At 45.9% G+C, this 17419-nt stretch overlaps 1 protein-coding gene across 1 annotated transcript in view; it reads right to left on the reverse strand.

Annotated features, from left to right (window-relative positions):
* Positions 1-753: 753 nt before the first annotated feature.
* SMU1 (SMU1 DNA replication regulator and spliceosomal factor) overlaps positions 754-17419 on the reverse strand; it is a 28185-nt gene continuing 11519 nt past the window's right edge. Inside the window, exons 8-12 of the mRNA XM_038769607.1 lie at positions 9936-10063; positions 9140-9266; positions 8186-8353; positions 4101-4253; positions 754-1272 (exon numbers count right to left, since the gene is read on the reverse strand). Of these exons, the coding sequence (XP_038625535.1) occupies positions 1174-1272; positions 4101-4253; positions 8186-8353; positions 9140-9266; positions 9936-10063 (675 nt within the window). The 3' untranslated portion in view covers positions 754-1173. The remainder of the gene's footprint in view (positions 1273-4100; positions 4254-8185; positions 8354-9139; positions 9267-9935; positions 10064-17419) is intronic.

The raw sequence follows: 17419 nt of genomic DNA on the forward strand, positions 1-17419 counted from the left end.
TCCAAAGCAGGTGGGAGATTGTCTGAGATGGCCATGAAGGACGACAAGATGGGAGAGAGAGCTGGGGAGTTGAGTGGGAGATTAAGGACTGGTTATGCTTGATGGTTTCAATTTTGTTAAAGTAGTTGGCAAGGTCACCTTGGGCGAGGAGGGGAGGGGAAGGTGGAGGCCACTGAGGATTTTAGGGTAGATTTATGAGCAGTAGTAGGGGAGGGTGATAGGCATAGGCATCAATAAGGGAGAAGGAGTGATGCTGAGATGAAAAGAGGGCAGTTAAAGAAAGTGAGGATGAATTTAGCCTGGTGCCTGGATTTCTGCCAATAACTCATGAGTATAGGAAGTGATCCAGGGCTGCGATTTGTGGTGAGAGATTGATGGAAGGCCCATTCCAGGTGTCCCCCCTCCGCCCAACCCCACTGCAAAGGCACCTTCACTCCAGTCGCTTCTTTTCCAGCTTGCTTTCTGTAACCACCCGGTTCCAGTCGCTCTACCCATAAAGATCCATATGTCCCTGCATCTGCTTTGGGATTTTCAGAGGGAAAAATACAGAAAAATAACACGAGTGGGATGGGCAAGAGAGAAGGAAAGAGCCTATACTGCACTGGGTAGCCCTCAGATTTGTTATCTCCTTTGCGGTTTGTGATAGGATTTATCCACACAAGTAATGATGTTATTTGATCCTGGGGAACAGGAGGGGGAGGAAAAGCAATAACTAGGGAAGCGGATAGCAAGACAGCTCAAATGAAAACATCCTCCAAATCAGTATACGTTTTATTCCACTAACAGCATATCCAAGAAAATACAGACATGGAAAATGGCTCGAGAAATCAGAAATTCCTCCTTATTACTTATCTCTAAGCAGCTACTGTAAATAGCAATGCCTCTTTAATAGCTTTTCCTTCTCCAAGTACTATATTGAAACACCTGGCCAACAGATATGTTTAGTTGCAGACCAATGCAAGTTTTTTTAAAAAAGGCTATATAAAAGGGCAATTTTTGAATGTGACGCATTGGACAAAAATATCGATAAGAAGCCAACTAGATTTTGGGAAGGAAACCAGTACTTTTCTTTAAACAAAAAAAAATCTCAAAAACGCACAATCACATTAAGTCATTTCAGGAGCAAGTTCTAAAGCTAGTTAAAAAAAACCCAACACAAAACCAAAAGTGAAATCATGGTTTCCAGAGTTTCAAGAGACCATCTTCACTGTAGGTAGCGATCAAGTTCTGATGTGGATGATGCGCGATACCAATTACATCCTTTTCGTGAACCTAGAGCAAATAACACAGACACAAAACATTAAGGCACAGAAGTCTCCACAACAGGAGAAATCCTTAGGTTTATCTAATCTTCTTCTCCAAAGAAGGACTAAGTGCTTTTCAGTGATTACCCTCACAGCATCTCCCCCACCCTGACAAACCAGAGCACATAATCACAGCCCTGTTTTACAGGTGAAGAAACAGAGCCACAAAATGCATTGCTGATGGTCCTATGTGAACTGATGGCAGAGCCAGAAAATACTCTCTGGGATCTAACCATGCTGTGATTTTCTTTAAGCCAAATAACATTTTCAGATTAAATAGTACTATTCATTCTGAAAATGTGCATAAATGAGCTGAATGGTAAGCTATTACCTCATGTATTACATCGGGACACTCCTTAGAACAGCACACAGGCTGACCTTTATAACTCCATTAAATGGTAATGGAAACCATATGACTAAACCCTGTTTACTGTACTAAAAGAGAGAATCTGCTTTTAAAAAGATGTGTGCGCTGTCCTTGAGCTTCAATTTTTTTAGGACTGATACCGCACCGATTCCCAAATTTACTGGAGGGATTACGAGTGAATTCTATGGGTAGAACACTGATATTTAGGGGCTAGGTAAGATCTGACCTGCGAGCGGCACTTATATTGTCAAAAAACAATTTACTGCGAGGTCCAGCCCTCCCCTTGTGCCATCTCTTCCGTGACTCGTCACCCGCATTGAAGCTATTCAAACGGACAATAATTTGAACTAGTGGCCCTTAAACTCTCCCCTGGCAACCCTGTGATGTGCAGGTCACTTGCTGAGAGGAGACTTGCGGATTTAATGCCGGGGTCCCAGTGAACGCAGCTCTTCATACACGGGACTGAGATACACCCAGGGCTTCCAACTAGCGCACCCCAATAATGGCCCTGGGAGACTGCTGCCCCACCACCGGCCTGGGTTCTAATCCTGGCTCTACCTTTTGTCTGCCATGTGATCCCGGGCAAGTCATTTCACTTATCTGGGCCACAGTTGCTCATCTGGAAAATGGGGATTTAAGACTGTGAGCCCTGTGTGGGACGGGAACCGTGTCCAACCTAATTAGCTTGTATCTACCCCAGCGCTTAGTACAGTGCCTGGCACAGAGTAAGTGCTTAACCAATACCATAAACAACAGTAAAAACAATCCTCCCTTGAAAAGCATGGGGTTCCTTCGGGGGGTACACCTGGCCAGCCCGTCACCCTACAGCTCGGCGGCTGAAATCGGGAGGGCACGCCTTAATGCCCGGCTTCCTCCCTCAAGAATGGGGGCTCGTCGAGGTAGGTTGGTTCATGACCCCAACTGCTCAGGAACTCTCTTGGGAAACGAACAATTAACCAAGATTTACCTGGTCGAGGATTCCAGGGCAAAAGTAGTTATGTAATGGGACCTTAAACCAGATCAGGGAATAAACATACGCTACCTGGTCTTGCATTTATTCTTTACAAAGCCCCGGCATTCTCAACTCCATCAAAAGACAGCTGCATACCTCCCACAGGAGATGCCCTGAGGTCATACCATCCCCACTCCTCAACAGCTCATCTCAAGGAACACCGCAGTCTCTGGGTGAAAGCTAGTTGCTAACTCCTCTCCCTTCTGGAAGTAGAAGAGGACCTGCTCCTTACTTCCAAGTCTGAAGCCCTTTGATCACTTTTTTTACTGGCTCCTGTCTTGCCTCTTTGCCCAGTGTCACCCCTGGTATTGGTTCTGCTCTCGCTGAGGTCAAGCTTGATATGCTACCTAAAAATAGCTTTCCTCTAGGGAGGAGTCCTGAGGAGCAGGCAGTTTGTCAGCTCTAGAGGTTCTGGAACCTTTTTTTTTTTTTTAAGGTATTTGTTAAACGAGTGTGTGAATGTTGGGAGGACAGAAAGAGCTGCAGGATCCCTGACTCCCATTCTTTCCTTGGGCTTCCTCAAAGAAGCAAGTTCTGGTCAGCAATTCCAACAGCTCTTCCCTAGCCTACAGGTGTTCTCAGAACCAAATTCAGGAGGTTACTTGGAAATGCACTAAAAAATGATTTAAATGAATATTGCTAGAAAGCAGCATGGCCTGGGAGTCAGAAGGATCTGGGTTCTAATCCCGGTTCTGCAACTTTTCTGAGGTGTGATCTTGGGCAAGTCATTTCACTTCTCTGGGTCTCAGTTCCCTCATCTGTAAAATGGGGATGACTGGGAGTCCTATTTGGGACAGGGATTGTGCCCAACCTGGTTAGCTTGTAGCTTCCCCAGTGCTTAGAACAGTGCTTGACACATAGTAAGCGCTGAACAAATGCCATCATTACTATTATTATTAGGAGTCTAATGCATTCTAGGACAGTGGTCTCCAAACTTTTCAGTCCAAAGGCTCTTGGATGGGGCAAAAGTTTTTGTGGATCAACTCCAGGGAGAGAAGGACAGGAGAGAGGGAAGGGGAAAAAGAAAGAAGAAGAAATTGCGCTCATTGGCTCCCAGTTGCTTCTCTCAAGCACTTCAGTTTTAAAATGAGAGTATGCAGCATACTAAAAATAGCACTGGAAATGCCCAGTAAGAGGTGCCTCCTCAGGGTAGGGACCAAAAGTGAAAGAAAACTCCTCTTTTTAGAGGTCGGTACAGCATATGTTCAGCCACGCTGGGAAAACCTGGAATTCTTTTGATTTTCTTTCAAAACCACACTGGGGCCAGCCAGCCACGTGCCTCTGCACAGACAGCCCTCTGACTAATCGGCTCCCCTGCTCAAAATGAAAGACGAGCAATCTGCCTTCAAAAGGAGCAGATGGACAAAAGTATTGACGACGCCTTTTGGGGTTACTTGAACCGAACTCAGTTACTTACTGTCAAAGTTCTTTCCAGCTTGCCAGTCACCGTGCTGAAACAGTAGAGCACAAAATCTTCACCAACGCAGTAGATCCATTCCCCTCGCGGAGACAGCGCACAGCAGACAAAGTCACCGCCTTCTCTTTTACCAGAGCTGAAGCTCCTGACGATCTGGATTAATAAAACGCAGTGACACTAACTCAACACGGGAAACCAAGTCAAGTCTGTATCTGGTTGGGGGGCGGGGGGGTTGAGGGAAAGGGGAAAGAGGGGTCAATTTTGTGCAACAAACAAAGATGGGTCTCCATCAGGATTAAGTGAGGACTGGCGCCAGTGACTGATTCCAATGCTCGGAGAATGAGCCGTAACCCTGAAACTGTAGCAGCAAGAAGCTTTCCTCTTCTCTTTGGTACTAGGCTCCCAGAGCTACTAGCAACTTCGGAGAAGAGGAGAGAAAAGTTGGATGGAATGGGTTAACTTCGGGGTTTCTCATGGCCCTTACTATGTGCAGAGCACTCTACTAAGCACCTGGGAAAGTACAATACAACAATAAACAGCGACAGGCAGGATGCACGAACAAGCAGTAGCGGATAGAGCTCAGGCCTGGGAGTCAGGGGACCTGCATTCTAATCCTGCCTCTGCCACCTGCCTGCTGGGGGACCTTGGCCAAGTCACTTCACTACTCTGGCCCTCAGTGTCCTAGTCTGTTAAATGGGGATTAAATACAGGTTATCTCCCACCCCTCCTTAGACTGTAAGCCCCATGTGGGACAGGGACTATGTCGAATCTGCATGTCCTGTATATCCCAGTGCTTAGCCCAGTGTGGAGCACACAGTTAAGCTCTTAAAAAACACAATTAATATTATTGAGGCCTCCTGGTTTCCATTCTTCTTCAACTGCTCTTGTGTTAGACTCTTGAATTTTTTCCCCAGGCAATCCTTCTGCCTAATTTTGTCCTCCTTGCTGTCTTTCTCTTCCTATCTCCTTTGCTGCATTGGGGCAGAGATGAAGACAGTTCTCACCCCAACTATTAAAGCTGGGAACCCCATGTGGGACATGGACTATGTCCAATCTGATTAGCTGTATCTATCCCAGTACTCAGTACAGTGCCTGACACAGAAGTGCTTAACCAATACCATAAAAAGCCCCCCAAAACCAACCCCCGCAAAAAAAAAACAAAACAAAAAACTTTGTTTCCAGACTGCAGTCAAGAAATGTTAGTGCCCCCCGCCAAAATATAGTATCTAGGAACCACCTCTGAAATAAACCTCATTTTAACAGCCATAAATGCTAAGAATATAAAATAGATTAGCCCTCTCTAGATCCTACTGCACTATTACTTGATTTCTCTGCTCCCATTCCTGTCTAAACTCCCTAAACGGGTCATATGCATTTCCTCTCCACCAACTCCCCTCAATCAGGCTTTTGGCTGCTTCAGTCCACTGAAGTGAAGTGACTTGCCCAAGATGACACCGCAGACATGTTGGCGGAGCTGGGATTTGGACCTAGGTCCTCTGACTCCCAGGCCAGTGCTCCCTCCACTAGGCCATGCTGCTCTTCTCAACTCTCACTCCATATCCCAATCTATAACTAAATCCCGCTGGTTTTCCCTCCAAAATATTTCATCTTTGCTCCCATTATCTGTAAATAATGAGTCTGCTTGGCTCTGTCATCATTAGCTCCTTGAGGGGAAGCATCTTCTACCACTCGTATACTCGCCTAAGTGCTTTAACACAGTGCTGTGCACACGGTAGGTGCTCACGTTATTGATTGACATTTCCTTCATTCTCAAAATTGCCTGAAAGTATCAATCTTAGGCAATATTTCTGGCTATGTCTTATTGTTTTGTGTCACAGATAGCTATGATCTCCAGAAGCAGAAAACAAATGATAGATCTATATAAATGTGGGGAAAACATGAATGGAGGGATAAATTGTTTTTCCCAGCTTGAAACAAATTTTAGTGGGAATCCTAAATGACCTGGAACCCAGGGACATTTTCATTTCAGAGCAAAGCACTGTTGCCTAGTGGATAGAGCCCGGGCCTGGGAGTCAGAAGGACCTGGGTTCTAATCCGGCTTCGCCACATGTCTGCTGTGTAACCTTGGGCAAGTCACTTCACTTCTCTGGGCCTCCATTAACTCATCTGGAAAATGGGGATTAAGAGTTGTGAGTGCCATGTGGGTGGGACAGGGACTGTGTCCAACCTGATCAATTTGTACATACCCCAGAGTTCAGAACAGTGCTTGGCACATAATAAGCGCTTAGTAAGTACCGTAATTTTTGTTTTGAGGCGACATTAGTTTAGCATCTTCATGGGACTTTCATTTAATAATGAAAGAAAGATTATCTTTGACAATTCCACTTTCAAGATGATGCTCTGGTTAGAGTATCTCTAATAAATAAAATCAGATGTGACACAGTCCCTGTCAGGGTGTGGTGGGAGGAGGAGGTGGGGGGGAGGTGTGTGTGTGTGTATAATCAGAATGGCTGTGGGACACGGAAGGTTTAGAATTTATAGCTCCCAAATTACTAATCTCATTATTTAATCTAGTTTATTACTTTTGGATATTATGAAAATTATTTAAAAGTGAATACAATAATCATCCATTGAAATCACGCTCAATTTTAGTAAAGGAACAGTTCTTTTTACTTTAGGGTTGAATTATTTCAGGCTGAAGACTGCATTTGGGGGAAATGCCTCTGCAGAATATTGCAGACCGTGTGTTATTAAAGCAAAATAATAATAATAATATTTGTTAACTGCTTACTGTGTATCAAGCACAGTTCTAGGTGCTTGGGTAGATACAAGGTAATCAGGTTGGACACAGTCCCTGTCCCACATGGGGCTCACATTCTTAGTCTCCATTTTACAGATTAGGCAGTTGAGGCAGAGAGAAGTGAAGTGACTTGTCCAAGGTCACGCAGCACACAAGTGAAAGAGCCGGGATTAGAATCCAGGTCCTTCTGCTCTATCCACTAGACCATGCTGCTTCCCTAATGTCCCTAAATCTTCATAATGTCATTAAACTTCAGGTGGACAGGCACAACAAAGGCCCACCAATACAACAGAGCCACATGGTGGACAACCTTACTCTTATAAAGTTAGTCAGCCAAGCTTATGCTGCTTAGGGAGTACCCCAGTTCTGATTTCGGGATGATAAGTAATTTCACTGGCTGTGGAGACCTGCTAAACTCAGGGAATGCAATCAAATGTTTTAGTGCACTTTCCCAAGTGCTTAGTGCTTGCTACACAATAAGTGCTCACTACAACTGATTGATTCTCTCTAATCATCTTCATCCGTTTATTAGCAACTCTAGATAATAATGGTGGTATCTGTTAAGCACTCACTATGAGCCAAGTCCTGGGGTAGATCACAAGATAGTCAGGTTGGATAGTCCCTGTCCACCTGGGGCTCAGAGTCTAAGGAGAACAGGTACTGAATCCCCATTTTACAGATGTGGAAACTGCAGCACCAAGAAGTTAAGTGACTTGCCCAAGCTCGCTCAGCAGGAGCTCCTTCCCTTTCTCCAACCCTGGGCATATTATGCTGTGAATGCTCTGTTGTTAATGAGCCTGAGAATTCAAGGGAGAAAAACAGGCCAGGCCCTAGGATACCCAACAGGAAGAGAATGTCACGACATGGCAGAGAAACACCCTGGTTAAAAGCACGGCAACCAGAACGAAACGCTCCTTACATCAAGGGGAAGTGCAAGTTTTTTTCCCCTAACAATACAGACCAAACAGAGCGGAAAACAGGATTTTGAAAAATTTTTTAGAGCAAGGAAGGGCTCATAACATTATTTCTAGGCGCACAGGTCAGCCTTTGGTAAAACTTTAACATCATCTGTCCGCTCTAGATATTCTTTAGGCTGGAGGCTCTCAAACCATTGGCTGTGGGAAGTGGGTGACCGTTTCCTCTTTCTGAGTGGACCAGCCTGCCTGTGAGACAGAGGAACTACAGAGGGGCTCAGAGGTCACCCCTTCCCTCCCACTTCCCCAATGGCAACCAGAGGGTCACACAAGCAGATGGTTAAAAAATATTCAGAGCTGGGGACACCCCCAGTTTGGAGCCTGCCGCAAAGAGTCCTCTGATTGCTCACCTGTCCTTGCATGTTCATGATGACCACAGTATTGGACCTGTTGCACACAACAAAATGCTCGGGATTTTTAGGGAGCAAGACCACACTGTTGACGGTGATATCTGTCCCTGCTGTGCTGCCAAGAGATTTGAAGGTGTTTGAACATTCAGTGGTCTTCATATTCCAGACCTACCGAACAAGAGGAGGACAGAAAAATATTAAACCCACACATATATACGTTGCCCAGACTGTAAGCTCGTTATGGGCAGGGAGTGCTGTCTACCAACTCTAATAGTGGGCTCTCCCAAGTGCTCAGTACAGGGCTCTGCACACAGTAAGCGCTCACTAAATACGACAGATGACTTCCAGTGGACAATAACACAATATTAGGAAGGTAATGATCAATATTTAATAATATTTAATGATCAAAGTACCATTCATCAGGAAAGGGAAGATTTATCATTTGGTCTTAGACTACAGGAAAGCCAAACAAGAGATTAGTTTGGTGATTAAAGCAGCCTGCAGAATCACCTTACCGTTAAAAAAATTTAAAGACAGACCTCTTTCAATGCTTGGCTGCTGTGGTAAACAGGGTGATTTTCTTTTCACATGCCCACTTGCTAGAATTAGGAATGATAGCTTTAAGGGCTCACGGGCTCTGTAACTTCCACACCAGTATTACTTTTTCAGCCATTCTAAGGGCCAAATTGAGACGCTCTTGCTTCTCCCACTCTGTTCTGACCATTGAATTTGGGGACGAGGAGCAGCTTTGAGAATCGTTTCTGCCCTTGACTCACGGCCTGAAACGCACTAGAAGTTGTGACATTCCTACACTGCCCACATCGTCAACAGCAACTGGATGGAGACGCCCTGACACCCCTGGGCAGAGCGTGCATTTTGTCTCTCTGCTAAAGCCCCAAAGCATGACGGTGATGACAGTCGGTCCAAGATGAAACTAGGCCAAGTGTGTTTTACCTTCACGGTGCCATCAGAGGATGCACTGATTATGTAATGCCCATCCTGGGTAAACGTGGCTTCGTTAACGAAGGAGGAGTGACCACGAAATTCCTTTAGGGTTTTTCCAGATTTTAAACCATGAATCCTACCAGATTCAAAAAACACAATGTCATCAACAATGGTATTTTTAAGTGACTGTTTTATATAAAGTGCTATGGGGAAATGAGGGGAAAAAAGCCATAAGACATGAATCCTGCCCCTGAGGTGCTTACAACCCCAAAACATGATCGGTTAGATGAAAAAGTACAATATAAACAGCAAATAGATACATATGTTTATAAAGTTATAAAATACCTCAGGCCCCTATCCCGCAGATCCCATTTTCTCAGGACAGGGAAAATATGGGGGAAAATAAAAATTAGAAAAATACCAGAGGGTTTCAAAATTAAGAGACTACATGGTCTGGTGCCATTACATTCAGCTGACTTCACTCAGAATTTAGAAAGAAGATGAGGTTAGGCTTTGGAAATTTTTTGTTTGTAACATACTTAGAAATCGCCAATTAAAACAGGATTAGTTTATGTCCACGTAGGCAACCATAAAACTTTCCAGAGCACTGTGGAAACTGTTTGCATTTAATACACCAATTTGGTAAAGAATAACTCAGAAGCCTGGTAGTGTAGACACCCACGCCTGCCTATTCTTGTTAATCCCGAACTCCACACTTTCTTGATCCTATTAGAGAATCGGCAAGTTTTTGTCATCTCAATCGTTGCCTATTCAGAAACACATTAATTGCCTTTTCTGAGCTTACCTGATTGTCTGGTCAAAAGAAGCACTGAGGATCTGACTGCTATCCTTGGAGAAGCTTAGACAGGTGACACCTTTACTGTGTGCCCTTTCAAATCTTCGCAGACATTGTCCACTCTGAATCTTCCATACCTGGATCAGGTGAAAAATGGCAAAAATAAAATATCCAGTCAACAAAGAAGTTACCCACTCATTTACTGCCAGCAATTATACCCGGTTTAATTCAAAATTGGAGCAATTTTCTTCTTCAGGTTAGAATAAAACTTTTTTAAAAAATAAATAATGTAACCAGAAACAAAAGTGCTTGGTGATATTTAAAATAACGGAAATAGCTATTAAGACATGCACAAGCAATTGGCTAAGATCACATTTTTCAATACTGCAAATGAAAGCAGCCTTGTTTTCACTACAATGAAAGGAGAATTTATTCTTTCTTTTTTGAATCAACTAAAAAGTGAAACCATGTAGACATGGATTTTGGGCCTGCTTAATTATGCCTCTTTATTGACAGCTACTGTTCAGGAGTCCTGGGGCCTTTATATCCTGCTCCCCTCCCTCACTCCCAGCCCTCCTGGATTCTGGGTACAGGCATACCTCACGTTACAGCCACCTCAAGATACAAAAAAAAACTGGGGACACTATCAAACAATTAATGGCATTTATTGAGCACTTACTGTGTGCATAGCACCGTGTTAACTGCTTGGGAGAGTACAATACGATAGAGCTGGTAGACATGATTCCTAACAGTCAACAGCGGGAGACAGACATTAAAATAAATTACAGAGCGGGGAAATAAGAGAGTATAAGGATATGTACATACAGTTGATATTATTTGCTACCACAGCCAAGGCTACAACCACCCCATGACACAATCCCCCTGCCAATGGTATTTTTTGAGTGCTTACTGAGCGATAAGTTCTGTACTAGACACTTGGAAGAATACAGAAGATACACGTTTCCTGCCCTTTAGGGGTTGAAAAACCTAATGATGGTATATACTACACCACCTTAGTTTTTTGGAGAGCACTTTCACGTTGATTATCTTGTATTTCCCTCATAACACCACTGTGAGGTCAATAATTGGTATTTATTGAGTGCTTACTGTGCGCAAAGCACTTTAAGAAGTGCTTAGGAGAGTACAGTGCAATAGAGCTTGGAAGAAACGTTCCCTGCCCACAAAGAGTTCACAGTCTACAGGGAGAGAAGGACATTAAAGTAAATTAGATAGGGAAAATGGGAGAGTTTAGGGATATGTACGTAAAGCACTATGGGGCAAATATCAAATGTTTAAGGGGTACAGATCCAAGTATAGAGGTGACACAAAAGGGAGAGTGAACAGGAGACATGAGGTCTTAGGGAAGGCCTCTTGGAGGAGGAGATGTGATTTTAGGAGGGTTTTGAAGCTGCGGAGAGTGGTGGTCTAAGGGGGTAGGGGGTATGATAGACGATGGTGACAAGTAATGGGAGTGGATGGTAGAGGTGGATGATGTGGGCTTTGAAACAGAGGGATGGGGCAGAGGGTGGGTGTGAAAACGGTACTGGGGGACAAGAAGGAAGCTGACTCCAACTCCTCCCGAGTCTTGGGGAGTAGGGGAAGATAAGTCTCGCAGGAGAGAGATAGAAGGCAGTGTATATATAAAATAAATAAAACTAGACCAGGGATACGCCCTATATTGTTTGATGCCTTACCCGACGCAAAAGCCCAAAGACTACAGCTGAGTCCTTCCCTGCCTCCTTCCAGTTGGGGCTGAGATCAAACAAGCCACAATGAATGGATCTTGGAAAAAGCTCTGCCAGTTTGTGTCAGATTTTCAAGGTACAGGAGAGACCCACTGAGGGAAAATCGTTGAACTGGGGAGGCAAGTGTATTTAGAAGTGGACGAAGCAGATGTTGATGTGTCAATTGCCTCTAATTCAGAGAAATCATTGTCCAAAGAGGACCTCATCAAACTTCAACAATCCGATGTATTATGGCAAGATCCTGAAACTGACGAGGAACTAGTTGCGGTCCCTCCTTCAGCAACTAAAATCTGGGGATTAAGAAGTCTTGCATTCGTTTTCAAGGAAGGGGATGAATTCAGAGATGTGATTCAAGGCGATCCTGATGGAGAAAAGAGTTCTAAGGGGTGCACAGGTGTTCAGGAGTTAGCCTGCTCTAGAGGTACTTTATGAAGAAAAAGAGATGGCTGTTCTTTGATCTAAGTTGGACAACTTCTTCACGAAAAACCACTTCTACGGCCGTCTGCTCTATTCTCCTGCAAAGGATGGACAGTCCCCTGCTGGGCTGTCACATCTGTCGTTTGCAGCCTCTGGCACAAATCTTGCTTTCACCTCCTTGTCTCGTGATGCTACAGACCTTCTGATGGAAAAGGGCCCTTCTTTTCTCAACGTCAACACGCCACACTGGCCTGTCTGCAGCGAAGGGCTCCCAGTTTTCAGCTGAGGCACAGCACTGTGTGAGGCTACTTTCCCTGCATTCTTAAAATGCATCCTCTGACCTCCTTGCTTTCGGTTTCCCAATTTCAGCCCACCACAGAGCAACTGTTTGGGCATCCTACTGTTTTCCATCTTCTGTATATAGCTGTCTCCCTCCACAAAGCTGGACTGAGGTGAGCATAAATGCAATGCTAGGAGACCGTTTTCATTCCAGGACTTCATCGTCCGTGAGCCTGTCTTGCTGTTCGATATTTAGCATGGTCCATAAGTTATAATAATAATGATGGTATTTGTTAAGCGCTTACTATGTGCAAAGCACTATTCTAAGTGCTGGGGAGGTTACAAGGTGATCAGGTTGTCCCATCGGGGGGCTCACAGTTTTAACCCCCATTTTACAGATGAGGTAACAGGCACAGAGAAGTTAAGTGACTTGCCCAAAGTCACACAGCTGACAGTTTGCGGAGCCGGGATTTGAACCCATGACCTCTGACTCCAAAGCCCGTGCTCTTTCCACTGAGCCACGCTGCTTCTCTGTTGACAGACTGGTCGAGGAGCCCGATATGGTGCCTGTGTGTTGGTTTACAGCTGGAGAGAAGGTTGGATGACACCAGAGACCTGAAGTTCTTTAATTTGGGCTGAAGCCTGGGATACCATGCTGCCTGATAGGCTCGCAGACGATGTACTACTAGCCTTCTTGATTTGATTTTCTACTTCCTTGTCCATTTTTGCATCACTGGCCAGTGCGTTGCCTAGGCAACAAGGATTCTGTGAAAGTGGAGCCAGCCCTGTGCTGCCAAAGTAGATTTTGGATTTCGTGCTTGGCTTCCTTAGGGCAGGCTGAAATACATTACCTTGGTTTTCTTTTAGATTTATCATCCGTCATGCCTGGCTGATTTGGCGGTGTGGTTAACGATCATTTGCAGATCTTAACCGTGTTACAATTCCACCTTTAGTCAATATTGTGATGTTGTGCATTGACTTACTGTAACAAAGGTAAGAATTTAGTGATGTTTGACATTACTGTACACAGCATGTACGGGAAATCTCACATTTATCAAGAGGTTTGGGTACCCCTGGAAAATCAATGGGAAAACGTACCCCATGATTGAAGGACTCCCCGACCAGCGGTGATCCCCAACACTTGAATTCATCAGGCAGTTGTCCCAGATGGGGTTCAGTAAGGTTTATTTGCCACCTAGTTGGCCTCGTGCTTTAGGAAGTTGCAGGCTTCACGGACAGTGACCCCCTCGAACAGACAGCCCTGGAGAAAGAGAGACTAGGCACACACAAACTCCCCCATTTATATCCAGTCGGCCCTCTGTCTGTCGTACAGACACCCAGAATTTGCACCTGGTTATCTTCATTGGATCAGTTCCGGGGACCGGGTTCTGATGAATGCCCTGTTCTTTTCCTGTAGTCCTTAAGTGAGACAGCCCTTAGGCCTTTTCCAGGGGGCAGGACTCCTCAGGGGAGGGGCTCTCAGTCTCTTCACAGCATCTTTCAGAAATGATCGAGTCATCAGGAAGCTTCCCGATGACCCTCAGCTCTTTTTAGATTACTGCTCTTCGAGGCTCCCGAGGCCCCTCCCCTGGACGCTGAGATGGCCTCAAGAGGGCTTCCACAGGTTAACCCCTCCTATTTAGACTGAGCCAACCTGATTAGCTCGTATCTACTCCAGCGTTTAGAACAGTGTCTGGCACATAGTAAGCACTTAACAAGTACCATTAAAAAACAAATACAGAACGGGTCTTTCTGGGTGTTTGTGTCCAGCTTTGGGGTGTCTTGACCAGACAGGGCATTATAACTCATCAAAAGTTCAATTTCTCCTCAGACAAAAAGGCAAACTGTTTCCTCCAGACACAAACACAAACACACACCTCCCCCCACTCCCCAGCCTTCATCAGGGCAACCTACACCTCCCCCACTGTAGAAGATTATGCCTTGAACACAACCATCTTCGCGTGGGCCAAACCACCCAGCACCTATCACGGGGGATGGTGCTTCAGGTGGTCGTGGTCCACATCTAGGAACTGGTTCCAGGGGCCAGCAGGCTAACAGCAAATCTGCCCCCGCAAGATCAGGTAGTTGGCATCCTCCATTATTATGAGTTCGTATCCCTCAGGCTCGTCGAGGATGATGACCAGGGCAGCCAATTCTGCACATCGGGCTGCCTGTGTCTCCAAGTACCAAAAGCTCGTCAACCCGGCTTAGTTTCCTCTCCTTCCTTCACTAGCTAGCTCAAACTCCAAAGAAAAACACCTTCAGATGACCAAATTGTGTTTTTTCCCCATTGATCTTGAAGCTGGCCCTGCAGAGAAATGACAGTGTCTTAGCACAACCGAATCGCCCCCTCCTGATTCTGAAATGAGCAGGATGTCGCCTACATTTTGGACAAAGCAGACCTGGGGAAGGGTTTATAGCGCCTCCCGCTAGCCCTGTGGGAGAAAACTTCAAGCTTACTGTACCCCAAGTGAAAGCTGTCCCCACCTTAAAAGCCCTCCTAAAAATCACATCTCCAGGAGGCCTTTCCTGACTAAATCCTCATTTCCCCTCCTGGCCCTCCCTTCAGGCCAATGCACTTGGATCTGTACTCCTTAAACACTTTGATATTCACCCTGCCCCCGAAAAATTACATACATATCCTCATGCTCTGCATTTCCCCCTTCTGTAATTTATTTTAACGTCAGTCTTTCTACTCTGTAAGCTCCCCCTGAGTACGGAGCATGTCTACCAACTCTACTGTATTGCACTCTCCCAAGTGCTCAGTACAGTGCTCTGCACCCAATTAGCATTCAATAAATACAATTAATTGACTGGCACTGGCAGTCAACCTCCAGAGTCAATGATGGGAATTTGTTAGCAACGCCCATGACTGAACACTCAACACGCTATCCAACCTTGGCTTCACAGACTCTGTCCTCTCCTGGTTCTCCTCATCTCGCCGACCGTTCATTCTCAGTCTCTTTTGTGGGCTCCTCCTCCCCCTCCCATCCCCTTACTGTAGGGGTTCCTCAAGGGTCAGTTCTTGGTCCCCTTCTGTTCTCTATCTACACTCACTCCCTTAGTGAACTCATTCGCTCCCACGGCTTCAACTATCATCTCTACGCTGATGACACCCAAATCTACATCTCTGCCCTGGCTCTCTCTCCCTCCCTCCAGGCTCACATCTCCTCCTGCCTTCAGGATATCTCCACTTGGATGTCTGCCCGCCATCTAAAACTCAACATGTCCAAGACTGAACTCCTTGTCTTCCCTCCCAAACCCTGCCCTCTCCCTGACTTTCCCATCACTGTTGACAGCACTGCCATCCTTCCCGTCTCACAAGCCCGCAACCATGGTGTCATCCCCGACTCCGCTCTCTCATTCATCCCTCACATCCAATCCATCACCAAAACCTGCCAGTCTCACCTCCACAACATTGCCAAGATCTGCCCTTTCCTCACCATCCAAACCGCTACCCTGCTCGTTCAAGCTCTCATCCTATCCCGTCTGGATTACTGCATCAGCCTCCTCTCCGATCTCCCATCCTCCTGTCTCTCCCGACTTCAATCCATACTTCACGCCGCTGCCCGGATCGTTTTTGCGCAGAAATGCTCTGGGCACGTTACTCCCCTCCTCAAAAATCTCCAGTGGCTACTAATCAACCTACACATCAGGCAAAAACTCCTCACCCTGGGCTTCAAGGCTGTCCATCACCTCGCCCCCTCCTACCTCACCTCCCTTCTCTCCTTCTACAGCCCTGCTCGCACCCTCTGCTCCTCTGCCGCTAATCTCCTCACCGTGCCTCGTTCTCGCCTGTCCCGCCATCGACCCCCGGCCTTCGTCATCCCCCTGGCCTGGAATGCCCTCCCTCCGCACATCCACCAAGCTAGCTCTCTTCCTCCCTTCAAAGCCCTACTGAGAGCTCACCTCCTCCAGTAGGCCTTCCCAGACTGAGCCCCCTCCTTCCTCTCTGCCTCTTCCCCCTCCCCATTCCCCCCCATACTTCCTTTCCCTCCCCACAGCACCTGTATATATGTATGTTTGTACATATTTATTACTCTATTTACTTATTTGTGCATATTTATTCTATTTATTTTATTTAGTTAACATGTTTTGTTTTGTTCTCTGTCTCCCCCTTCTAGACTGTGAGCCCACTGTTGGGTAGGGACCGTCTCTATACATTGCCAACTTGTACTTCCCAAGTGCTTAGTACAGTGCTCTGCACACAGTAAGCGCTCAATAAATACGACTGAATGAATGAATGAGTGAAAGGTGGGTGAATCTGATTACCTTGGCTAACATTTCAGGGTAAGGAGATGCCACTTCAGAAGCAGCATGGGATAATGGGCAGAGCCCGGTCCTGGGAGTCAGAAGGTCATGGGTTCTAATCCTGGCTCTGCCACTTGTCTGCTGTGTGACCTTGGGTAAGTCACTTTACCTCCCTGGGCCTCAGTTAACTTCATCTGTAAAATGGGGATTGAGACTGGGAACCCCACGTGGGACAGGGACTGTGTCCAACTCGATTTGCTTGTATCCATCCTAGCACTTAGTACAGTACCTGGCACATAATAAGCACTTAATACCATAATTATTATTAATACTACTTCGGAGTTGACAAACAATTGTCAGCCTCCAGGTCCCTTTGACCAAACACAGGTTTAGGATGTCTCATTCATCACCCCGTAGGGTGATTACGATCTCTGCAGAGGGGGATAGGAACCTTTATCTGCACTGCTTGTGTGCGGGGGGTGGGGGTGGGGTGTCTGCCCATAGTCTAAATTATTCCTAGTCCACACTCTCACTCATGGGTCAAGTGGTTGAGGATCGCCAGTGCTCAAACAGGGGGATGGGTCTGTCAAATTAATGTTGGTTTCTCCCACACACACCCGAATCTCACCTGGTTTGGGGTGCCCAGCAACTTTAGGGTGAGTGTTCTGCAGCCTAGAGCAATCCAAATCAGAGACCCACGTGAAGCCGGAGAGTCTGCTGGACTTCCGTTACTCCGGCAATCAGAATGGAGGTTTTTGTTGGGGCCAGCAATCTCATCTCCCTAAACCACGCTACTTCTTA

The sequence above is a fragment of the Tachyglossus aculeatus genome, chromosome X4, assembly GCF_015852505.1.
Source record: "Tachyglossus aculeatus isolate mTacAcu1 chromosome X4, mTacAcu1.pri, whole genome shotgun sequence".
In the NCBI taxonomy this organism is placed as follows: Eukaryota; Metazoa; Chordata; class Mammalia; order Monotremata; family Tachyglossidae; genus Tachyglossus; species Tachyglossus aculeatus.